This window comes from Candoia aspera, chromosome 10, assembly GCF_035149785.1.
Source record: "Candoia aspera isolate rCanAsp1 chromosome 10, rCanAsp1.hap2, whole genome shotgun sequence".
Taxonomy (NCBI): Eukaryota; Metazoa; Chordata; class Lepidosauria; order Squamata; family Boidae; genus Candoia; species Candoia aspera.
This window is the reverse complement of record NC_086162.1, coordinates 13,199,302-13,223,684: the sequence shown is the minus strand read 5'-3', so window position 1 is coordinate 13,223,684 and position 24,383 is coordinate 13,199,302. Positions and strand designations below refer to the sequence as shown.

The 24,383-nt window shown below is 43.1% G+C and overlaps 1 protein-coding gene and 1 long non-coding RNA gene across 3 annotated transcripts in view; one reads left to right on the top strand and one right to left on the bottom strand.

Annotated features, from left to right (window-relative positions):
- The window catches only part of ASAP3 (ArfGAP with SH3 domain, ankyrin repeat and PH domain 3), a 68,630-nt gene extending 44,546 nt beyond the window's left edge, over window positions 1–24,084 (top strand). Inside the window, exons 10-26 of one of the 2 annotated variants that reach the window (XM_063311793.1) lie at window positions 773–882; window positions 2,585–2,654; window positions 4,881–4,968; window positions 6,370–6,418; window positions 7,949–8,118; window positions 8,645–8,778; window positions 10,506–10,600; window positions 11,460–11,640; window positions 13,102–13,187; window positions 13,669–13,784; window positions 14,506–14,573; window positions 14,973–15,080; window positions 16,054–16,282; window positions 16,942–17,215; window positions 20,516–20,687; window positions 21,779–21,901; window positions 23,037–24,084. In XM_063311793.1, coding sequence (XP_063167863.1) covers window positions 773–882; window positions 2,585–2,654; window positions 4,881–4,968; window positions 6,370–6,418; window positions 7,949–8,118; window positions 8,645–8,778; window positions 10,506–10,600; window positions 11,460–11,640; window positions 13,102–13,187; window positions 13,669–13,784; window positions 14,506–14,573; window positions 14,973–15,080; window positions 16,054–16,282; window positions 16,942–17,215; window positions 20,516–20,687; window positions 21,779–21,901; window positions 23,037–23,111 — 2,148 coding nt within the window. In that variant the 3' untranslated portion in view covers window positions 23,112–24,084. Of the gene's footprint in view, window positions 1–772; window positions 883–2,584; window positions 2,655–4,880; window positions 4,969–6,369; window positions 6,419–7,948; window positions 8,119–8,644; window positions 8,779–10,505; window positions 10,601–11,438; window positions 11,641–13,101; window positions 13,188–13,668; window positions 13,785–14,505; window positions 14,574–14,972; window positions 15,081–16,053; window positions 16,283–16,941; window positions 17,216–20,515; window positions 20,688–21,778; window positions 21,902–23,036 lie in introns of both variants that reach the window. The other variant, XM_063311791.1, reaches the window with a different exon arrangement.
- LOC134503144 (uncharacterized) lies at window positions 11,725–17,081 on the bottom strand. The gene is made up of 3 exons (XR_010068506.1): window positions 16,992–17,081; window positions 15,117–15,158; window positions 11,725–13,267 (listed from the first exon to the last, which is right to left on the bottom strand). It is a non-coding gene; the product is annotated as an uncharacterized LOC134503144 (long non-coding RNA).
- Window positions 24,085–24,383: the final 299 nt, after the last annotated feature.

Below are 24,383 nucleotides of genomic sequence, written 5' to 3'. Positions count from 1 at the left end.
TTTCTGGGTCCAATTCGAGGTGCTGTTTTCGACCTTTAAAGCCCTTCATGGAATGGGGCCGGGTTATTTGAGGGACTGCTTCTCCCTGATTATATCTGCCCATCCCATCGGATCTAGCAGAAGGGGGATGCTTTGGGTCCTATTGGCTATGAGATACATTTGGCGGGGCCCAGGAGACTGGCCTTCTTTGCCATGGTGCCCACTTTATGAAACATTCTTCCCCCCGAAGTGAGGCTGTCTCCATCTCAGTTGATTTTCTGGAAGTCCCTCAGAACTTGGTTATGCCATCAGGCCTGGGGACCCTAGGGGACTGGTGAGATACTGAAGTGGTTCCATTGTTATTAACATCTGCTGTTTGTGCTTAGCCTGTTGTTTTTAAATTTTTTAACAATTAGTTTTTATATATTGTTTCTTAATCTTATTGTATGCCACCCAGAGTCACTTTTCTCATGAGATGGGTGGCCATATAAATTTGACAAATAAAGAAATAAATAAATGAACGCACCCCGGGGCTTTCTTGGTAATTGCCTCTACCTGCTGTTCCAAAATGGACAGCAGTAAGCCAGAAAAAGAGAGTGTTTATGAAGGTGAGGCTAAAGGGTTAGGTAAACAGCAAGGTGGTAAACCAGGGTCATTCTCTGTTGCATGAATGTGAAAGCCACCAGCAGTCATTTTGATAACTATCAAAATCTCCAGTGTGCTTACACAATGCTGGGGGATGCCCAGGGTAGTCCCAGTGCCAAATAAATCCATTTCTTTCTCTCAACTTCAGGAGAACCTCAACAGAAAGAACTCTGGCAGTGGGTATAGCATCCATCAGCATCAAGGCAATAAGCAGTATGGGACTGAGAAGTCTGGCTTTTTGTATAAGAAAAGTGATGGGTAAGCCTTCACAGTGCTTTATGCTACATCACAGGATGGGGTGGGTGGAAATAAGCATTTGTAAACCACTTTCATACACCGTTATTGCCATTCCCCAGTCCCTCAATGCAGCTGGAAGATGGCTTGTGTCAAAGAGTCATAACCTTTTTCTGAACTACTACAGATACCTGAGAACAAACATGTGCTTTCCCCTTTACCACCTAAAAGGGAAATAAAACAAATAGCTTGCAACCCACTCTCTTCCCTCAAAACCACATCCTTGTGCTCAGTGCACTTGTTTGGCTGTATGCAAAAAAAACAACAACAACCCAACCCTGAGCGGTGCCTACAGCAGGGAGCTGGAAAGTCATTAAGACCTCCTACAGGAGCCGAAACCTAGGGGCTGGCTGGAGGGTGGAGCAAGAACTCCTGCAAATAGAGAAAAGGACTGCCCACAAGTTGCAGAGTTGCAAAGACATCCTGGCTTTGCTCTGATTTCAAATAAACCACAGTGTAGCCAGGAAAAAAAGCTGACCCAGATCTCAAAACCAGCTGATGTTCTTCAAACGCAGAGATCTGGGGTTGGCATGAAATGGGAGTGCCCAGTGACAGAAAGGAAGACAGCGTCCTCAAAAATGCCTTATCAACATTTTATTTTAATTGACCCATCCGTTTCTGAGACGTCATCATTTTTCAAGGGCTCAAACTTTCTACCTGTTTCCAAAGGCAGCTTGTAGATGGCACACCCTCAGTTCTTCTAAGGCAGCCTTTTCAGAGCTGTTGTCCTCTAATCAAGAGGATGTTTTTCAGAAATTATATATTTGGGCGTAGCTCCAGAACAGAATTGTCATCTACGTCACTTCCATTTCCTATATCTGAGAAAGTTGGCCTACAATATTTTGCTTGGGAAAGTTCTCACCACAGTGAAACAGTTTAGTGAAGGTGGGCACAACAGGTACTGTTTTCAGAAATGAACCATTTCAGGAATACTGGAATCTCATTTTTTTCCCTGGATCATGATGTTTTGGGGCCAGACCGTGTCTGTGACACCACGAATCACTTTAGGATCGCCCCTGGAATTGCCAGACTGACATTGTCTGGAAGACCGAAAGAACGTTCTGGTGTTTCCTGGAAAGTTCCATTCCCTGAATAGCATTCCTATTTGGCTTCTACAGTGCCAAAATGTTTTATTCATTTCTCTCTTTACCACCATTGTGCTTGCTTAATGATAGATTTGGGCAGCCTATACATGAGGGAGGGAGGGAGGGAGGGAGGGAGGGGGCAGGGAGCCAGTTTGGTGTAGTGGTTAAGCCACCAGGATAGAAACCGGGAGACCATGAGTTCTAGTCCTGCTTTAGGCAGAAGCTAGCTGGGTGACCTTGGGCCAGTCCCTCGCTCTCAGCCCTAGGAAAGAGGCAATGGCAAACCACTTCTGAAAAACCTTGCCAAGAAAACTGCAGGGATTTGTCCAGACAGTCTCCGAGAATCAGACACAATTGAATGGATTAAAAAAAAGGTAGGTAGGTAGGTAGGTAGGTAGGTAGATAGATAGATAGATAGATAGATAGATAGATAGATCCATCTCTGATAGGAGGCTCTGCTAGAAAAGGGTGGCAACACTAGATCTATAATAACAGGAAGTACAGCATGTGCATTTGATGGCCTCTGATACAAGCTATTCTCAATATGGTGTTCATTTGTCCTTCCTCTTTGCTTGTCCTAGGATTCGGAAGGTGTGGCAGAAGAGGAAGTGTGGGGTGAAATACGGATGTCTCACCATTTCTCACAGCACAGTAAGTAGGGTTGAGGGTGGAATTCCTCTGTTAAAAAGTTCCAGGATGAAATCTTTGTATTGATGCACCATTGGGGGAATGTTCAAACTAGTCTCTCCGCATGCTTAACCTGGTGCTGGTGTCCTCCATTGTTTTGGTTTTGCACATTGAACCATACAGATGGATGCAGAGTAGGTGCTAAGGCTTGAAAAAAGAACTAACCAAGCTAAGTGTGTTGTATGAACATAGCTGATAGGTTTGTCCAGAACATTCCGTTTCCCTCTGGATCATGCTATTCCACGCGTGATCCAGAACCAACCCCAGCACAGCATGGTCCAGAAAGAGGTTCTGGTGTTTTGGTAGTAAACACAACATTCTAGAATTCTACAGAACTTTCTGTTCCTGGATTGAGGACTTTTGTACATCTTTGTTTATTGCTGACCTGATTAAACCTACCAATAGAAGAGAATATCCAAAGCTCAGGGTTGAACTGTGGAGTCCTTGGTGCTCTCTGAGCTTGGTTGTTGCTTACTGACGTTTCATTGTCCAACTAGGCAACATTTTCAGTGCATTAAAGATGTTGCCTAGTTGGGCAATGAAATGTTGGCAAGCAGACAACCAAGCTCAGAGAGCACCTCCACTGATTAAACCAATTGCCTGAACATAGCCAATGACAATGTAATGGAAAACCTCTGACAGCCACTTGCCTTAGATGCTGGCACATGCCTTAGTCTTTATTTTTCCTTTTGTTGCGTTGCTGCTGGCATCAATGAGAAAGCCCATCAACCAGTGCATGGTGGTTTTCCTAATTCTCTACCTTTTTTTGCGGATCAGTCACAAGCAGTGGTAGAACTTGAACGCCTGCTACTGCTTCTTTCCATGGCTTGAGCCAGGAGTCCCTGTTTTTTACTGAAATGTTGAATAAACTTGTTGCTTTCCATGGACCTTCCCCTCCATACCCGCTTAATTAAAGGTGGATTTTGATAGATGCCTGAGCCTTATTCCCATTTTTGTATTTTTTTTTTTACCATCCAAGGTGCTATGCAACCAGCTCCCTTTTCTTCATCCATTTTATACTCTTATACACAGTTTATATACACTACTGTATATAAACAGAGAGCAAACCCCACTCCCTTATAGCACTGATGATGTTACCTAGTCAGGTCATGAAACGTCTTCCAACAACCAACCAAGCTCGGAGAGCACAAAGGACTCCACACTTTCTCCTATTCTCAGAATGCATCCCTTTTTGCACCTTCTTTTGGCATTCTCTTTTTTCCTACATAATCCTCCAGCTTTCTTGAGGCAGTTGCAAAGTTGCTGCCAGTTGCCCCTGGCTGTTGGGTATTCCTGCTTGTTGCTTGTGCTGGGCCCAGTTTACGAGCTGCATTTTGAGGTGGTTGAAAACCAGACACTGATTTTGCCCAGCTTTGAATGTCCTGTATGCTATTTGATTGTGCCCCCATGGAGGGTGAGAGCTACTATTTTCTGTACCAAGAATATATCATATCCTCTTGGAATGTACTCTGGTAAGCCCCAGCAATTCTCACATGAGGAATTTAAAGATGTAATCCATCATGGCTGTCTTTGACACTGAAACACTGTGTCCCTGCAAAGTAAATTTCCCTGTGCAGGTGATAACTGATGAACATCCATGGGTACCAATCCTTCCTTGGCTACAGAACTTTTAGGGGGGAAAAAATCAACCACTCATGAAAATTGAAAGTGAATGAGTAAAGCTGGTCAGAGAGAAATGAAATAAAAAGAAGTGGCACAGAAAAATATAGGTGGCTATTCAAGTTGTATTTAAAGACCATGGACATTGCACACAAATCTACTGAGATGTCTGTGCGACGGCAACTTCAAATTTTCCAGGTGGGTCTTAAGAAACTAATTCACTGAGAAGCTTGGTAAAACTATAGGCAAGATTCTTTATATTTCCAGGTTTTTTAAACTTTCAGTCTTTACCATCTAATTATATTTTCTGCTTTACATCCTGTTGCATTCTTCTCCACTCCCCAACAAATAATATTTTTTTTAGTTTTAAAGCTTTGTTTTTTTTCCCTGACATATACATAAAAACGACAAACATCAAATAAATGTTAATATAGAATAAATGTCAATAATTTGATTTATTGGTCATATTTGTCTGTTATTACTCAATCTAAGAATGTGATAAATGAACTAGGAAATAATACTTGTTCTTGACAGATATGCTAGCCCATTGTCCCAACTTTTCTTGAACAGATAAACCGTCCTCCTGTAAAGTTAAACCTATTGACTTGCCAAGTGAGGCCTCATCCAGAGGATAAAAAGTCCTTTGATCTTGTGACACGTAAGTAAATATTTTATCATAATACTTGGCCTGTATTGTCCTCTCTGAATAGCTTATACCAGAATAGCTCAGGAGAGAATGCTTTTTGTCACATTTCTTTCATGTTCAGTTTAAAATTGGTTGGAGAAAGTTATCTGAAGTGATTAGAACTGGATTAAAGTGACAGGGAATTATATCACCACCCACTCGTCATAGCTGTGAAATGTAGAGATTTTTTTTTTACAGTGAAACATATGCAAGACTCTACTTAAGAGCAAATGTGGTATGTCTGCCAACAACAGTCATCATTCTGAACTATTCCTAATCTGTCTACACTGTTCATGAATTATTAATTCCCATGACTTGAAAATCAGGGTGGTGTTAATATAGCCTAAAATCATATTATTATTATTATTATTATTATTCCTGTAGTTGCATTACACTGCTGACCCATGCTTAGGTCACAATTTATCCAGCAGCATCTTCAAGAGGAAGTAAAAAAGAGGCAAGTTTCTGGGTGTGACAGCACAATCAAACCCCACTCTTTGGTACATGTGTTGACATACAATCAAGTTGGTGTTGACTCTTAGCAATCAGTTAGATAGATTTTCTCCTGGATGATCTGTCCCCAACCTGGTTCTTCAGGTCTTCCAGTGGTACCCCCCTCACTGAGTCAATTGAGTCCATCCAGCTTGCTGCTGGTCATCTTTTCCTTTCCTTCCCTTCCCTTCTACCTTTCTCAGCTTTATGGACTGCTCCAGAGAGTTAGGTCTTCGCATAATGTGTCCAAAATTTTATTATTGTTAGCTGCCCAGATTCACTGGTCTGAAATGGGCGGCTATATAAATCAAATAAATAAATAATCATTTATATAATTACCTTATCAAAGCCTAGTTATTTACTTATGTCTCGAGTGACAACTCTGAATTGATTTGTTCTATGATCCATTGGTTGTTTTCTTGGCTATCCATGGTATGCTCAAGAAATTGCCAAAATCCTATTGCATGATTTAAGAATATTTTAGAATAAGTAAGTGAGGCTTTTGGTTTCTGGAGGTCTCCCAGTCCTATAACCACTCTTACTTAAGACATACACAAAATCATGCTGCCAAAAATAAGGCATTTTGCTGCTGATTTTGTATAACACATTATTGGGCTTTGGGCAGCTGCTGATGGGAATCAGGACAGCCATGTTACCCACAGGCCACCATGCATGTGTGTGTGTAGAAAAAGCTGAAAAAAGAGTGCAAACTCCTTTGCAAATTTGGTATTTGGTTTCATTATATTATCTCGCGCTCTGTCCAGCCTCTCTCACTAATTGTGAAGACTATAGATTTTTTTCAGTGCAACCACTTTTATTTAGCCATTTTGTAACTTCATCTTTTGCATCTTCAAGGGACTCTCTTGTTTCTTCTCTTTGCAGACAATAGAACATACCACTTCCAAGCAGAAGATGAGCAAGACTGTGTAGTGTAAGCTTGGCAATTCCCTGCCTTTTTCCTGTTGTTGCATTTCAAATGGGAAAATTGTGAGTTTTGTCCCAGCTAGAAATGTTACTTGAGGAGTGAAGTTTGGTTTAGGGCAGGGTGCCTCACCTCTTCTACTTTAGCTGTTGATCTTTGGGTAATATATTAACTGGACACTAAACAGAATCAACAGTTTCTTTCTGCCAAATTTGCAGACTCACTGAGTGAGTTAGAGGACTAGCGAAGGCAGATGGAGAGGTAAAGTATCTTGATAAAGTAGCTGCAGGGAAGGGTTATCAACAGCAGAGGCTGCTGAAAAGGTGGGGTGCGACTAATCTAGCATAGACATTACCAAATAGAGGAGCTTGCCCTACAGCTGAAATGAGACACGGGCAAAGCTGGGGAAAAGCTCTGGGTGATGTTGGCTCCAGAAGATATGGATGGAATGGTCAAGAATGATGGAAGTTTCAGTCCAGCAAGATGTGGAAAATCACAGCTTGCTCATCCCTGACATAAGGCATGGCGTGTTAGATTTGTTTCTATGCATATTTGTATCCTGTTAATCTTCAAAGAAGCCAGGATGGCATTCATGAGAATTTGTCTTCCTTTATCTCTTTATTAATGCTGTGAAGCGGATTAGAGGAGAAAAAGTCAACTTGTTAGCTTTGTGGCTGAAGGGCCAAATCTGGTTGGTGCCCAATGCTGTTTGTTGCACTGTAATGAGTAGCATGAGCATTATGTGTTGTAATGGCTGTAACATCAGACTAGGATCAATGGAATGGAAGACCTGGGTAGTGAGCATCACAGTTCATTTAGGTATGAAGGATTTCCCCATTTCTGGTCTATTGCTCCAGCTACTGCACCTCACAAGGCACCTTCGGTGATCCATCTACTTCAGCAGATGTACATGGACCATTGTCTACATCAGCCTTCCTTAACCTAGAGGTTCTCCAGGTGTGTGGACTTCAACTCCTAAAGTTCTTAGTAATGGCATGCTGGCTCTGGAATTTGGCAGTTGACGTCCACACATCTAGAGGGTGTGCCAATTTGTTGTTGTTGTTCAGTCGTTAAGCCGTTAAGTCGTGTCTGACTTAACAACAACAAATACATGTGCCGATACATGTGCTTAACTGCTAAGCCAAAGCCTGTCATGAAATGTTTTTACATTCTAATGAAATAGGACAAGGTCTGTGTCCTTGTAGTTGTCTTCATGAGGAGGGAATGTGGCCAAAAGGAACTTAAGTACCAGCCAGGGAGAACAGACATGCTATTGCTGCATAATAAATAAGAGAAATAATTCAGAAACCTAAGTACTTGATTGTGATCCACTCATTTGCGAGATTTATGGAGTCTGACATTCCAGAGTGGCTGATTACAGTAAGAAAATCCCCTTTTTAGTGACTTTGTGCAAACAGATACATATACACAGATGAGAATTCTGGTCTTTGGATTAAATAGTTACAAAATCTTCATTTACACCCTATATTTTGGCTTCAATCACTTGGATCCTGATTGATGTTTTCTTCCATTGGCCAGGTGGGTGTCAGTGCTGCAGAACAGTAAGGATGAGGCACTTAGCAATGCTTTCAAGGGGGACCCAGGAGGCTGCGTGTCTTCAGCTGGATTGCAAGAACTCACCAAGCTTATCATTGACGAAGTGAAAAACATGCCAGGAAATAGACGGTGCTGTGACTGTGGAGCCCCAGGTGGGTTGCAGCAGCCCACTGCATCCATTTTCATGCAAGGGCTGGCATGTGCTCAAGCATTTGTATTTTAGGGACTTGGGACTGATGTTTCTCAGGACACAGGAACACTGAGAGAGCAGGATGAACTTTTCCACCAATCTGGTGGCCTAAATTGGTTCTGTGATACAAGTGCCTCAAAAATCACCCACTGCAAATAGTCCATCATCAGTGGGCAAAGAATGCTCAGTGTAGGGAAGGGCAGGCAGGGAAAAGGCAGGGGAGAGAGAATGGGAAATGGCACAGATGTAGGATCCAGATCAAGAGCATTCTACACTGCAACCGTTGCAGCAGGCATTGCATAATGCTATTAAGCACAGATTTCAAAATGTCTCTGTAGGCAATGAAGGGCATCCCTCTGCAGTTGAGAATTGGGGCATGTTTTGTGTTTCATCAAGCTGGGAAAGAAATGTCTGTTTGAAGAATGAATGGGGGAAGGACATGTCATCATGTGCATGTTACAGTCTCCTCCTGGGTTACTGTCTTGCAGATCCCACATGGCTCTCCACCAACCTTGGCATCTTGACATGTATCGAGTGCTCAGGGATTCACCGTGAGTTAGGGGTGCACTATTCCCGCATCCAGTCGTTGACTCTAGATGTGCTCAGCACATCGGAATTGTTGGTACGTGCTAACTCCCAGGTCGGAGAGAAGTTGCCCTTTCCGCTGTTCTTCGACTCCCACTTCTTCTCTTTTGCATTAGTGCCAGAGATGCTTCTTCACCATCAAGTTTTGGGGCGTCCTGAACTTACTGGCACATTCTGAGAAAGCCAAATCTAGCAGAGACCAGATATTTATAAGGATGGGAATAGGTTTTAAAACTAGCAAAGCTGAGTGGGATGTTCATGATGAGAGATGGGGTGGGGTAGCAGTGGCTGGACTAGGAGCAGGTTTCCCAGGTGCTAGTCCCCCTTAGCCGTAGAAGCTTCCTGGGGGCCTTTGAGCCAGGTGCACTGTCTGTCTCTTTTTTTTAATATAATTTTTATTAAAAGAAAATTGTACCTAAGATTTAAAAACTACAGAAACATAAAAGGAAAAGTAGAAAAAAAGAAATTTGAAAGAAGTGAAAGACAACAAAAGAAAAAAAAAGAGAAAAAGAAAGACCTCTAAAGAAGCGACTTCCAATCTTCTTTGGAGCAGTTACTAACACAGTAATTACCATTTCCACCTCCCAAACGACATATCACCGTTCCCTTCTTCCCATAAACGTTTTTAATCCATAAATCCCGAAATCACCAATTCATTTTTATCCATTTGGGGCAAAAAGTCTCTAAAGGGTTTCCAGTCATTTATAAAAGTAATTGTCATTTGTTCCTTTATCAAACAAGTCAATTTAGCCACCAGGCGCGCGGTCTCAATCCAACCTACCTCACAAGATTGTTGGGAAAATGGGAGGTAAGGGCATTGTACACCACCTTGAGCTTCTGAAGCAAAAATGAGGTATAAATGTAATATATGTATCAATAAATAAGATGCACCACTTGGACTGCAAAACGGAGTCAGTGTAGTATAGTGGTTAAGGCAGCCTTTCTCAACCCTGGAGGGAAAAAAATGCAGGAGAGAGTGCTGTATGTCACTTTGACCTGAGGAAAGGCAGGAAATAACAACAACAACAGATTTCTCCAGCTCTTTCTCTTCTATTCTGTCTCCAGGTATTGCAATGTCTACTATCCAGACGTTTTTGTCTCTCTTATCAACAATTGTTAAGCCATACAACACCCCAGACTTAACAATTGTTGATAAGAAAGACAAAAAGTCTGGATAGTGGATGTTGCAATACCTGGAGACAGCAGAAGAGAAGAGAAAAAACTGGAGAAAAACACAAAATACAAAGACTTGCAAATAGAAGTAGAACAACTGTGGCAAAAGAAAGCAAAGGTGCCAATAGTAATACGTGCCTTGGGCGTGATCCCAAAACATCTGGAGCACCACGTGAATGCCATCCGTGTTGACAAAGTCACCATCAGTCAATTGCAAAAGGCAGCTTTACTTGGAACAGCTTACAATCTGCAGCGATACCTTTAAAATCATTATAGAACAATATCTGCCTATCCCAGGTCTTTGGGAAGGACTCGATAGGTGGACAAAAATGCCAAATCCAGTCTAAACATCTGGCTGACTGTGCAACCACCACCACCAATAATAATATCCTTCTATTTCATACAGGCCAAACTTTCTTCCTGTTAGCAAAGGTAGGTAGACCGAGAATAGCACCCCAAGTCTCTTTCTCAGCCTTCTGCCTTCATTCTTACTTTACCTGCCAGTCCAACATTGCTTGTGGATGCTCTTGACTTTTTATATGATGGCTCCCCATCCTGCCAGTGACGCAGTGGCCCTTTTCTCATTCACAGCTGGCTGTCAGCATTGGAAATGCCAAGTTTAATGAAGTCATGGAAGCTACCTTGCCAGCCCAGAACAGCCCCAAACCCTCCTCGAGCAGCGATATGTGAGTGGGAATGGGCTTTGCTTGGCAGGCAGGGATGGGATGGGGGAAGGCTTTGGAAAGCATCTGATGAGAACAGACTTAGGGGAGAGTGTTGGGACCCATCTCTGTTGTTGGGATCCAAGAAGAAGAAGAATGAAGGGTAAGATCAGTACTTTCTGTGGTGTTGCATAGGATGGGCATAGCCTTCTTTTTAATACGAAGAACCTATGGACATTTAAACTGGCTGTTGCCAACTGCAAAAAAACCTTCACCTGCTTCTTAGTCTTGTCCAGATCTATGTATATTCTCCATATTTATTATTTTTTTCAAAAACAACATTCATTGATAGGAAAACTTGAAGGTTGCTACCCAAGCCGGGCATAATTCTGACTCTGCAATGCAACAGACTGAAGTATCTGATTCTCTGATGCATAGAAATCTGTTCCTTTGCTTTCCCCAGCTGGATGCTTTGCCAGCCATCGTCTGTACACTTTCAAGACTGTCTAATTAGCCCTAAGTCTAGCAACCTGCAGTCTCAAAATTAATGATGGATGCTCTGCACACAGTATCCATTCCTTCACATGGACTACATCTTGAGTCATGTTTAGCAGCAGCCCTTTGGGCTCCAAAATGCCATCCTCCTGGGCTTGATGCATCTCTGCATCATGCCTACAGCCGCCTTCAGTCCTCCAACTCTTGGCAGTCCACGTGTCTAAAGACCAGTTGCTTGAGAATTAAGCGGCAGGAAGGGATCGAGAAGTGTCTGCCCATTGACAGTAATAGAAGATGGGAATGACTGAGCAGAGCTGTTCTTGTGAAGAGCTAAGGTCTAAAGGTCTAAAAAACACTTTTGGAGAAGTTTTCCTCTTCCCAAATGCAGGAATACCAGGAAGGAATTCATCATGGCAAAGTATATGGAGCGCAAGTATGTTCACAAATCTACCAAGGAAGAGCCTTACCGGCTCTGGGAAGCGATCAGAAGCAGGGATCTCTTGGCGCTGCTCCAGGCTTTTGCTGAAGGCCATGATCTGTCCAAACCTCTAGTGAGCCCTGATGGTCAGGTAAGTAGGACTAAGTGAGGCCCAAGAGACAGAAGTCAGTAAAAACATCGCTGCTTCAAGAAATGACCTTCACTAGTTCCTGAGTTTTATTTATTTATTCATCTACATAAAAGTTTTCATCTTGAAACCAGGCAAATTTTATTGTTCCTGGGCACCATAGTGACCACAGTCTTCTGCGAGTTTGGTTCTTTCACAATGTAAAAACTTTATTTTATGCAGAAACAAGTAAGAGATGCCACTTTGGAGTCCATGGGTGCCTTGATGTTGATGCCAGCTTTAAACCATTGGGTTGGCCAGCTGCCAACTCAATGCAGTTTGTTTCCTGCACTTGGTTTCCTTAGCTTCTGTACCCAGTCCTACCTTGGTTTCCTTAGCTTCTGTACCCAGTCCTACCTGTCATGCTACTGTTGGAATGTCCATGGGCAGGGTTTTAAATATGGCTGTTGGATTATCAAAGCTATCACTTTTTCTCTCTCTCCCGCTAATGATGGAGACTTTGAACTTAGATTCTTTAAAAGGAGGAGGAAAGACAAGACTCCAGCAGTTTATACCACTTACACCCTTGGTGGTGGATTGCTGCAACTGGAAAAAAAAGGCATTATGCTTTCTATTGTTCATGTTTTTCCTCTGGGTTTGCAGCTTGGCATACTTGCCTGATGTTTTTGGCACTCTTGCGTATCACTTTTTTATCTGACTTGGAGGTTGGGTTTGCACAGGATGTTAGACTAGGCTAAAATGAGGTTGAGCATTTTGTGGTCCGGTGAGAACTCAGCATGCTGGGTGAACCAGGTTGTTATATCAAGCCATGCTGTGGTTTCTTCATCTGGGTACAATGCATAATAGGAACATAGCACTTGTATTCAGTTAATCTGGCTTTAGAATTAAACCTATTTTCTGAACTAAACCAAGGAGGAAAGTGGTCCTGACCTGATTGCTCCTTCTCTCTTGTCCTTGTGTTTCTCCATCAAGGCAACATGAAATATTTTTGGTAGGGAGTTAAATCTTAGACTTATGTGTGAAGGAAGGAACTAGATTTCCCATTTAAGATGGGAAGAAAACAGCAAAGGATGTTGGTGCTCCAAAGTATTGGGGCATAGTTGACCTATACCATTGCTGGAAATAACCATCATAGGATTTTGATTAATTCTGTCTGTTGTTACTTCCCATGTGCGTTTCCTGGTACTTTGCAATGAGTGTGGAAAATATTTTTTCGTGGTTTTATCTGGCTAATGGCAACTGTACCATAGGTATTCTTGACAAAATAATTGACAATTAAGGGTTGGATCTCTTACAACATAAGAGGGCAGCAGCCCACAGCTGATAGGTATGAAGCATCCTTTAACATCACCTTGGTGTAATGTAATTCAGATGTCTTTGGGGTTAATTTTCTATTTTCTTTTTTCAGAGTTGACCTCTACCATAGAAAGTTCTGCAAAATGTTGCTCCTTTTTTTTCTGATAGGAACAAGGTGAACAGGCCTTGCATTGGGCTGTACGCTACGCCAACAAAACTTCGCTTCCGTTGGTGGATTTCATCATTCAGAATGGGTAAGTCTTGGTTTGAACTCTGTAGCTGGATTCTGGGACCTCTTCTAGGAAGTCTTCTCCTGTTCCTGGTATGATTAGATCTATGTGAGGGGAGAGTAAGAATTAAATTCACTGGCCTTGCCCACATGCTTTCAAAGCAGAGAGCATCTCTACTTATTAATACTCCTGGTGCAGTTTGCAATAGATGCTGTCCATTTTAATTCCTCTTTCCCTCCCCCCCCGCATCTTCTCTTTGTTTTGCCCCATCTGCAAATTTATTTGCAATTTTTTAGAGAGATATATTCGTACCAATTATTACTGAAAGATTGCACTGCCAGAATTGGGGAGAAGAGGGGTGGCTATTGAAACAAAGCTGTCCCTGTGCAACTGTGCAAATTGAAAAAAATGTCTCGTGTCCTTTTTAAGAACCTAATTTTTCCATGATTTATCCATTAAAAACAAAAACCTGAAATTTGCTACTTTGCTATCTCTCTGCATGTAGGGGAAATCTGGACCGACCCACTGCAGATGGGAACACAGCTTTACACTATGGAGTCCAGTATAATCAGCCCAATTGCATCAAGTTGTTGCTGAAAGGGAAAGCTTCTACAAATGCAGGTAGGATGCTCACCTGGCTGGAAGTTGAGGGAGAAGGATTAGTAACTTCAGAGTCTCATTGCAATGGATTTTGTGGCCGACCCTACTATAAGGCAGAGGGAAGCAACCAGTTTAGGTGGCAGATGGTTGGGAGCAACACTGGCACATTTTCCTCCTGAGCCTCTTGGCCGTTCTTGCTTTCTTGGAGGATAAAGCTATGTGTGCCAAGCTTGTTTTATAGCCCCAAAGATGCCTACTGTTCTCAGCATGATAGAAGGCTGGAACCCATTGTCTGTACTGAAATAAAAATAAAATACAGCTGTCAGTCTGGTCAGTTCCTGTCAATGGAATTTTGCAGGTTGGCTGAGAATGTTGTCCTTTGCTTCTTCAGTTTTATCCTTTGCTACATCTTGGGAGATGAGGTGGTGTGGATTCAGAAAAGCTGACACTTCTTTTTCCATGGCAAAGTTTTAGGATTCTTTAAAAAGAAATGCTATCTTTGATCAAATGAATAATATGGTGAACAAACACAGGGAGATTGGGTGACTGGGATTTGATAGGTGTGATACCAATCATACCTCTATTAAAATGTATAATAAGCTTTATGTGATTATTCCTATGGAGTGCAAGTATCTACACACCATGCAAAATTATGGTGCAGCTGTCCTAGATGCTTGCGGAGCACGTTGTTTGAAAATCTCCAGATTCAGATTGGTTTGTCCTTTCGGTTCTCCTCCTCCAGTAAATGCAACTGGTGAAACACCTCTGGATATGGCAAGAAGATTCAAGCATGCTGAATGCAAAGACTTGGTAGGTGGAGGTAAGGGGGCATTAGAGCTGAGGTGGGAGAATTGTGCCTTCCAGATATTGTTACTTCACAATGCCCATCCTGATCAGTGGTCATGCTGCATTGACAACTTTTCTGCAGCAGGAGGGTCTCACTTTGAGGATTACTTAGACTGAGACGGTGGAGAGAGCAACCATCCTGAAGGTCATTGACTTCTTAGAACAAGATATTGGGGCAATCAGGCTCTGGATGGGAGGTCCAAAGGAAGGTGGGCTTTTCTCAGCCTGCTGCCTAAGGCAGAGGATTCCCTTTGCTTGACAGGCTTGATGTCAGCCTGGAGAATGCCATCATAGCCGTTGAAGAAGTAGAAGAGCCTCTTAGATGGTGAACTGACCAATGTTCTTTTTATCCTTTTGTGATAGCTGGAGCAGGCCCAGGCAGGGAGGTCAGCTATGCAGATGCATGTGGACTACGACTGGGAAACTTCTCAGGAGTTCTCTTATGACAGTGAAGATGAGCTGGATGAAAAGGTGCTGGGATAACAACTCCGTATGTTTTTGTGTCACACCTTATAATGTTCCAGGCGGGCCAGTCCTGCACCAGTCTTCCTTTCTATCAAGAAACATGGCAGTGATGTTAGAACTTTGCCTGTAGCTTCCTTCAGCTTCCTCTAGTTGGCTAAGAAATGGGTCACCAGAGGGCTGGGCCAGATTGGTCAGTGTTAGGGTAAACAAAGAAGGATTATATAGGGGTCTTCAGCCCATTGGCTGTATTCCCTCAGGGTTCATAAGAAATTACCTCGTTTTCTGATGAACCATAAATTAACCAAACAGGCTGATTTTGCACCACATGCTAAGTCACCTAGAAAACTAACCAAGATTCACCCTAAACAAGTTCAGTATATTGTACAAATGCATCTGCTAAACCTTACCTGGCCTGCTTAAGCATGTTGTGTGAACATAGCCAGACTGAGTGTTCCTTCAGTTACAAGGCCCCCATCTTTTCCTCATCTAACTCTGTGTGTTTCTTTGTCTCACTCCTTCCTCCTCACCCTCTGCAAACTCCAGTTTAGAGAAGGTACAGTATGCCAGTTTCTGGGAAGCAACAATGGTAGAGGGGTATTTGGCTTCGTATTCTGCCTCTGGATTCATCCTGGATCAGTTGGCCACAATGGAAAATAAGATGTTGGATTAGATGGATCTTTGGCCTCATCCTGCCAGGCTCTTCTTAGCTTTGTTTCTTTGGTGTCCGCTTACTTGTGTCTCACCACCCTTCAAGTTTGCCCTGTTCCTAGCATCTTATTTGTTTCCTTATTTTCAGTCTTAATCTGAGCTCTGGAGTGTATCAGAAGCCAAACAGTTCTTGGATTCAGTCTTAGTTCTTTGGAGAAGGGTTGGAGGGTATGAGAATCCTGGGGATTGATGAAGGAAAAGTAGAAGATATACTGGGCAGATGCCTGGGAGGTTTCCAGGTGCTGATCACATCTGCTGCTTTGTCTGATAGGTGAGCCCACTGCAGCGATCTTTTGGGTCCTCACCATCTCCAACCACTGGCCAGCCCACTCTTTTCCCTTCAAATCGGTGGGGCTGCTCTGGCATGGATATCAGCAACAAGACCTACGAGACCGTTGTGATCCCTTCACAGTCTGGTCAGCGAAGCTCAACCAGTGAGGAGACCCCCCCACCACTGCCACTCAAAAAGCCTCCCAAAGGGAGTAGCAAACCAAAACCAGGTAAAGCAGAACATGTTGGTAAGTCAACCAGGGGACATGTCAAAGCTTGCTATTCTTTTCATGGGCCAAGGTGTGCAATGCAGTCCCATTCATTCAAATAGGATGGTTGTAGCAACCTTTGGGATTGCGGATCCAATGATTTCTACAATACGTATTAAGAATTTTGTCTGTGTAATGGAATGTGAGAATGCCTTGGAAGAAGGGGGAAGAGATGCTACCTAGGGAATGATTTGATAACAGATGGAGGAATCCGCAACTGAGTAACGGCCGGAGAAAGAAACTTAGGAAGGACCCGCCCTAATTGGTTAGATGGTAAATAGGGACTGTGGGCGATTTGTACTTTCAGACTTGCAAGATTCTGTTAATGTAGCCTTACAATAAACTAGAGGTAGCTCATCTGGTCGTATTTCCTGTCTGGTTTACCTGGGAGGGCTGACAATCTGGTATCTTCTAGTTCAGGGATGACAAACATATGACCCTAAAGATAGTGCTGAACTAGAGCACTCAACAACTGGAGCCCAAATTACCAGTGATGTGAAATGATAGGACTTGAGATCTTGGTGGACAACAGATTCCCCACTACTGTTCTACACTGCCAGTGAAATGGAGCTATTTAGAGCTTCTGCTCACATGAGTCATTGCTTCCTCTTGCTTTCCAGATGCCTCTGAATCACTGCCCCATTCACCAGATAGCCCCGACATTTGGAACTCATCCATTCCCAGCATCCCCAGTGTGATGGAGGGTGGCCCAGTCAGGCAGCTGCCCACCTTCCGTAACTCTATGGAAGTCAAAGGTACAGCCTACTGGGAAACGTGTTCTGAAGTCGAGGGTGCATCCCATCGGCGAAGATCAGAGCCTTACCAGATGACAGCCCTGCAGCCTTCCCCTGGAACTTCTCCTGAACCAGGACAGACTCCCCCAGTCAGGTTCAGGTGAGACCACAAGTTATCAGTTGTAGGTTGAGCAGCTTATTAGCAGCAGCTTTCATTGCCTGCTTGGGAGTACAATTTGCAGCTCCATCTGTGGAAGGACTTGGGTCCTTCTGTTCTCTCTGACTAGGCCAACCCTGTCTTGGTTTAGCCTAATGTGAATCCAGCCACTGCAGTGTGTAAAGCATCATTTGTGGCTTAGCAAGTAAGGAGCCAGGCAACTGGAGTTGATTGAATATGCTGTGAGTAAGCACACCATGGGTTAGTGCAGTATGCAGTGCATTACACTGTCTCTAAGTTAACCAAGAGTAATCAAGAGAGCCAGGTGGTGTGGTGGTTAAGGATTAGGAATGGGGAGGCCCAAAGTGCAAGTCCACCCGCAGCTATGGAATCTTGCTGTGGGTGACTTCAGGCTTCTCTTTCCCTCTCAGTCCAAGAGCCAGGGTAGTGTGGTGGTGTAGATGCTGGACCAGGAATGAGGAGGCCCAGGTTCAAGGCCCCCCTCAGCCAAAGAGGCTCCCTGGGTGACTTTGGGACGGTCACACACATGTCAATGTGGTGTCATGATGAAGGTGTTGGACTATGAATGGAGAGATCCCAGGGTCAACCGCCCACCCCACTCCTTCAGCCATAGAAGCTCCCTGAGAGTCTTTGGGCCAGTCACACACGCTCAGCCATGGAGCCAGGGCAGATGAAGGTGCCAGACTGGCTCCAGGGAGACCTGGGTTCTAGTCCCCACTCAGCCATGGAAGCTTAATTAATAACTTTGGGCCAGTCCTTCTCTCAGCCCAGTCTACCTTAGAGCCTTGTGGTTGTGGGGGAGAAATATGTCTTGTGCTGTGCTTCGATAAAAGCGCATACCAAATAAAAATAGAAAACTAAAGATATGTAAAGTTAAGATTATTAAGGATATTTAAGTTTAATTAATTAATTTTAAGATCAAATTTAAGATCAATTAAATTAATCTAATCAATTAATTTTAAGATTAAATTTAAGATCAATCAAGTTAATCTAATCAGTTAAAATGCTTCAGATTAATAATTTAAGATTATTAAATTAAAGGATTAAATTATTAAATCGAATTATTAAATTATATTACATTATTAAATATAATTTAAGATTATTATTAGGTTGAATTAATCCAATTAATTAATTAAATTGAGCTTTAAGATTAAATTAATTAAAGATATTTAAGATTAATAATTTATGATTATTAAGAATATTTAGGATTATTAAGGATAGTTCCTGTTATTTCAGGCTTGAATAACTAGGGATCTGTTAAGCCAGAATGTTCTTCTATTTCTACTTCGTGCTTCTCCTCTTCAGATACACCACTCACCACTTTTTATCACAGACAATTAAAAGCTTAGGAAGCCAAGGCCCTGGACAATTTAAAATGAGGATGGGCAGCAGGGTGTCACCTGGCGACCTTGGTCCACTTTGTAAGAACCTGATGTGACTTTTTCTAGGATGGGGCATCTCTCCACTCAGCCTTTGGAAGATGTTCCAGGCAGGGCAAGGGGCAGTGGCAGAGCACTTGGAAGGCGCCGGGCGATGCCAGCCCAGATGTGCCAGAGAAGCATAAAACAAAGCACCCCTCCCAGCACTCAGAAAGCCCCACCCTGCAAATCTCTGAGCTAGCTGATCCTGCTGTTCCCACCTTCATCTTCTCAGCTTGCCTACCCCTTACCTGCTCAGGAGCTGGGTGTTGCCAAATTTATAGAACACCCCAGCTGGGCAGTTTCTCCTTCTCTGTGTTTGGGACTCAGCCATTTCCCCTGCATGGTGCATGAACGAGGCTGTCACGTTAAGCCTTCTATAGCATGGTCTGTTTGCTTATGTGTCACATGAATCCAGCTGGTGGAGAATCCAGGCCAAGTTGGAGCTTCACCTGTTGCTCACACGTTTGAATCCATTTTCCATTGCCATTGACCCAATAATAGTTTTCCCTGTTAAGTAAACTAGCATTTAGTTTCTCAAATAAATAAAGGTAATATTGTTATTTGCAAAGGAGGGGGCTTGAGGGGGCTCTGCAGTAATCTGGCAGCCTGCCCCAGTCAAATACCAGCATAAAAGCTATATATAATTAGATCCAAAATTAGGCCATAGTTATGTCATTTCCAAAATAATACTTCCTTGCTAATAGTATCTATCATTATATATATTTAGGCTTGCACCTTCTAGTCATTCACATATATAAAAGCATAACCCCTCCCTTCAAAAAAGCAGGACATCTTTTTAGCCTAAATATTAATTCTGAATTGAGAAGACATCCTCCCTATCCTTACGGCCTAAGTTTACACATTATTCTAACATCTGTATCAAAGTGGCTTCTATCTTCTACTGTAAGTTTTGATGATTAATCAACAAGGAGAAACAAAGTAGACGTTTGACCCAGCTCAAAAGGTACAGCATAAAAAGAGTGAATGGGGAGAGAAAAGGAATGTGAGATAACCTAGGAACCAGCTTTTAATGTTTTGGGGTTTCTGTAATGCTGATTTGGGATGGGAATGGGTTGCAAAGGAAGAAACGGAGGACACCATCATCCTCAAAGCAGATCCTCCTCCTCCTCCTTTACAGAGAAGTTGCTTTCATGATCTCTGTGAGGAAGGAGCCCTCCTGCCCATCTAGTTGACAGTAGCAGCAGTGGCAAGCCTAAACAGCAATACCTGTTTGTTATGCTTTGCTGTGTATTTTCCAGTTTCTTGCACTGAAATGTTTCATGTTCTAGCATGCTCCTGGCTTGGTGTCATACATCTTCCCCAGTCTTATTAGTTCCTGGTTCCACCAGTTGCATGTCTTCCTCAGAGGTCACTGTGCTTTGGCAGGATTCATACCTCCTGTTAAGCCACAATGTGGCTCTTTTGCTGTTGACTTTGCATGTTGTTCAGAAACCATAGTTTGTAAGTCATGGCTTATGACATAGAGTTCTGTCTGAACTTAACCACTGGGACTTGTTCAGTGAAACAAGGCTAAACACTACAGCTTAACTCAACAGTCATTGTGTGGTGGCCAAGTGAATGTTACAGAATGGAAGGGCTGGAAAGGACCTTGGAGATCATCCACTCTTCTGCTCAGTGCAGGAACCCACACCACTGCAGCATCTGCAAGAATTGACCATTGAGTCCTTCTCCTGAGGAAGCCTGTTCCATTACGAAACTACTCTTACCACGAAGGTGGGATGGACCATTAGTTTAGGAAGTCAGTTTCCCATGCTGAACGAGAATCCCTTTCAACAGTCCCAGGAGAAGAAACTCCCCACAGCCAGGAATGATTTCTAAGCCAGCTTCTTTTCTCCTACAGCTCAGAGAGCACCAGGTCCTATCGACGGATCAGTAGCAGCTCGATGGGTAAATTTTCTGGCACCCCCCTTTCCCCGCAGAGCCCCGGTTGCCCGGAAGAAGTGCCTTTGTGCAAAACTGTGATGCCAGGGCCAGCACCTCTGCCCGTGCCAACACCAAGAAGATTTGCTCCAGTGAGTTTTGGGGAGAGAGCAAGAGGGTGTGGCTTTTCATAGAACCTGGTCTGGGGTTGGGGGTCTCCCTTCTAACCCAGCATTAGCATACCTGGTATCACTGGGCACCAATCTGGGGTCAGTTATAGATAGGCATCCATTTCAGTCTAATTGCTGACGGCAGCAACTTCAGAAAGCTACGGGAAAAGTGGTCGGCATTTTCCTCCAGGTTTCAAAATAAGAACACATGGCTGCCAAGAGACAGTGATGGATCTACCATGTGTTTTATAGACGGTAGCGGGTGTAGAGTAATACTGCGTTGGCAAGCGATAGGAATTGGCTTTGAATACCCATTTGTGTTAACGGCTCCAGAATCTGAAAGGCTGCCTTGTCGATTCAGACACATACATGGATGTGTCAGCTTTCCATTTTTAAAGCAATGACTCTTCCAGCTAAAATTGTGGTTCATTTATATTTATGCACATAAAACATACGAGTATCCCTATAGCCAAGATTCTCTGGAGGGCTTAAAAGATAAAAATGAGAGCCAGTTTAAAAAAAAATAGACCTATAATAAGAATGCAGGAAATGGCAACAAAAATTAAACCATATATTGCATCATCTGGCCAATTTTGTCCGGGCTCAGAAGTTAGGTAGGATTGCGCCTGGCTAGGACTTGGAGGGAGTCTCAAGGGAGTACCAGGGAGATCCTGAAGACCATCACTTCTCTACTGCTGCCAAAATGACATGAACATATCCAATAAGTCTCTAGGAACTGAGTTTGACTTGAGGGAGTCTACCCGTTCTTGCAGCCTTCCCCAACCTGGGTCCAAATGTATGGACTTCATCTCCCAGAATTCTCAGTGATGATCATGCTGGCTGGGGAATTCTGGGAATTAAAGTCTACACATTGCCCAAGTGGTGCCCTATGATCAAAGCAACTTAGGTGTTTTGAAGGTTCATTAGGACCGAGAACACCACATGCTACTATCGTGCAGATTTGTTTGCACCCAGCCCCGCTGTCCGTTCTCTGCCTCTTCAGCCATGAAAGCCATCTGGGGAAGCAAAAGATCTTATCATAGAACTGATCATGACTGTTGTGCCTGACACAGGCCAAGGGACGGTTAAAGCGAGTCAAGGCTGTGGCTGACTGCAAGGGGGACAAGGCCCGGGAGTTGACTTTCTCCAAGGGGGAAGTAATTGTAGTAACACGGGAAGAGGATGAGCAAAACTGGGTGAGTATTGCTGCTTTTCCCCACTGGATTAGGGTGGAAATATAATTTTCCTCTTCATTTCAGAAGGGAAGGAGGTAGTTCTTTAGGGAAACCTCTTTAATCCCTTGGGAAATATTCTTGCAAAGGACACCCAAGTTCTAGTCTAGATGATTATTTTTGTTCCTCTTCCCCTCCAAAATTGATCTTCTGCTTACAGGCAGTGCTTGACTTAATATATGATAATTCCCTTTCATTTTTAGATCAGTAACTTTCAAGAGCCACTTTGGGGAAAAGGGAGCTAAAGATTCAGCATGCAGAGAGTCAGGAAAATGACCTTGATGGAGATATGCAGAAGCTGTTGGCTAGGCAAAAGGGGCTGAAGCGATTTTTAAGTCCAGAACAGCCAGATAACATTTGGAATCTCAATAAAAGTAGTTTTAGCTTTCCTGTGGAGTGGATTTCCTTGTCTGATCTACCTAGAGCTGTATTTCTCCATCTTGGCAGCTTTAAGTTGTGTAGACTTCATTTCCCAGAGCTCCCCAGCCAGCATTGCTGGCTGGGCAATTCTGGAAGTTGAAGTCCACACATCTTAAAGCCACCAAGGTTGAGAAACACCTAGAGGGACTGACAATAGATGACCAAGTTTCCTGACTCTGAAATTCTCATTTAGGGGTCTGTACTAGAGCCATTATTTTACTAGGCAAATGAAAACTTCAGAAAATAACCTGCCAGCTTTGGCATTCTTTGGCATTTTTCATCAGGCTTTGATTAACCAGTCCTAATCTGGTGCCTTCCAGATGTGCTGGGACTAAAACTCCCAATGTAACTAAAAGGTGCCAGCTTGGAAAAGTGATCTCAATAATAAATGAGGCAAGAGGACAGAACAACTAAATCTCCCTGAGGCTGGAGCAACCGAGAACTAAGATGCACAATCCAGTTTGGAAGTGGTGGCGTCTTTGACACCACCTGCTTTTTCTCCCTTGTTCTCTTTGTTCCCAAGTGGATTGAACAGACTTCCTACATAGCTGCAGATCAAATACAGCAGGATTGTTTCATTTCCAATTCTTGTCTTTTTCCCATGGGAAGAAACAGGGATTGGAGCCTAATACATTACTCCTCTTTGTTTTTAGTGTCTTACGGGGTGTTTTCCTTCTAGGTTGGATTCATTGAAGGTGATGGCACAAGGACAGGCGTCTTTCCCTCCAACTTTGTCCACCCATTGCAAGACTGATGGGACCCGGTGTCTAGTCTTCTCTGAAAAGATGAGCCAGCATTACCTGCTCTGTAGATGGACAGGATGTGCAGGCTTGCTAAATCTCTATAGAGCCTGCTCTTCATGGGATGTCATCTCCTTATTCAGCTCCATGATAATGTTGCTGGGAAGAAACTACAGAATCTGGCTTTTGAGGCTCTTTTTAGTAGGCAAAAAGGGGAGGGGCAATGGAGAAAGGACATATATGTCAATATGGCTTGATGGACTACTTTTCGTTCTTTTAATTGAAGGGGATAGTATGTCACATTCATCATGTAATCTAGAGGCTCCACTACAAAATCATCTCTTTTCTCCATTTGGTCTCATTTAGCTTGTTCTGTGCCCACTTTGAGCAGTTGAAGGTTGGGTCCAAGTTCCCCAGCACACCATTTGATTTTGTACCAATCTCCGTTTCCATAATGTCAACAGCCATGAGGGAGCTGACATATTTAGAAAGCAGTTTTGGGGGGGGGGGAAATGCAGGGAATCAACGCTGAAGATTGTTTGGGAAATGAGGGGGGGTAGGGCTTCTGTAATTCCTGCTCCAATTGTATGAGTCACCTTCGTGTTTTGTCCTTGGGGAATTAATTCATCTACTGCGGGACATATGTCTCTCTGCGATAGAAGATTCTGGATTTTGCCTCAGTCTGGTTGACATTGTTATTAACTCAAACCAAATGGGTTTCTGCTGAGCAAAGTAAAGCTACCTGGTTTTATCAGAATTTGTCCCCCTTCTAGGATAGCATTCCCTTTAAACAACTTTGTTTTTAAAAAAAAGCTTGTTGGGTAAAAATCCCTGCTGTGCAAAATTGTTTTAAAAATGGTGGAGGCAAGAACTAGTGTCTGAAAGGGACAAGGGGCCATTTTAGAAATCTGCAAAAAATCTTTGGGTCAGCACTGTCAAGCTTATTTGTAGTCCTCTGTTTTCAATATGTAGAAAGTTTGAAACATTTCAATGGACTCTCAAGGATGTATTGATTAAAAAAAAAAAGCCCTGCTATTCCAAAGCTCATCATCGTTGTTAGAACAATAATGGTTGGATCTGGACTAAATAAACAATGTAGATTTCCATGAAATGTATGGGATAAGTTGGGCCCTGACTGAATTCCCTCTTGAATTCACTGGGAGTAGAAATGCATCCCACTTCATTTGAATTGAGTCTTTTTCATGCAATAGGCTCAGTCTGTAGAATGTAACTTCAACTTTTTCCTTACTCTCCCTGAGATCAAGGGGATGGGGTGAGAGTTTTGG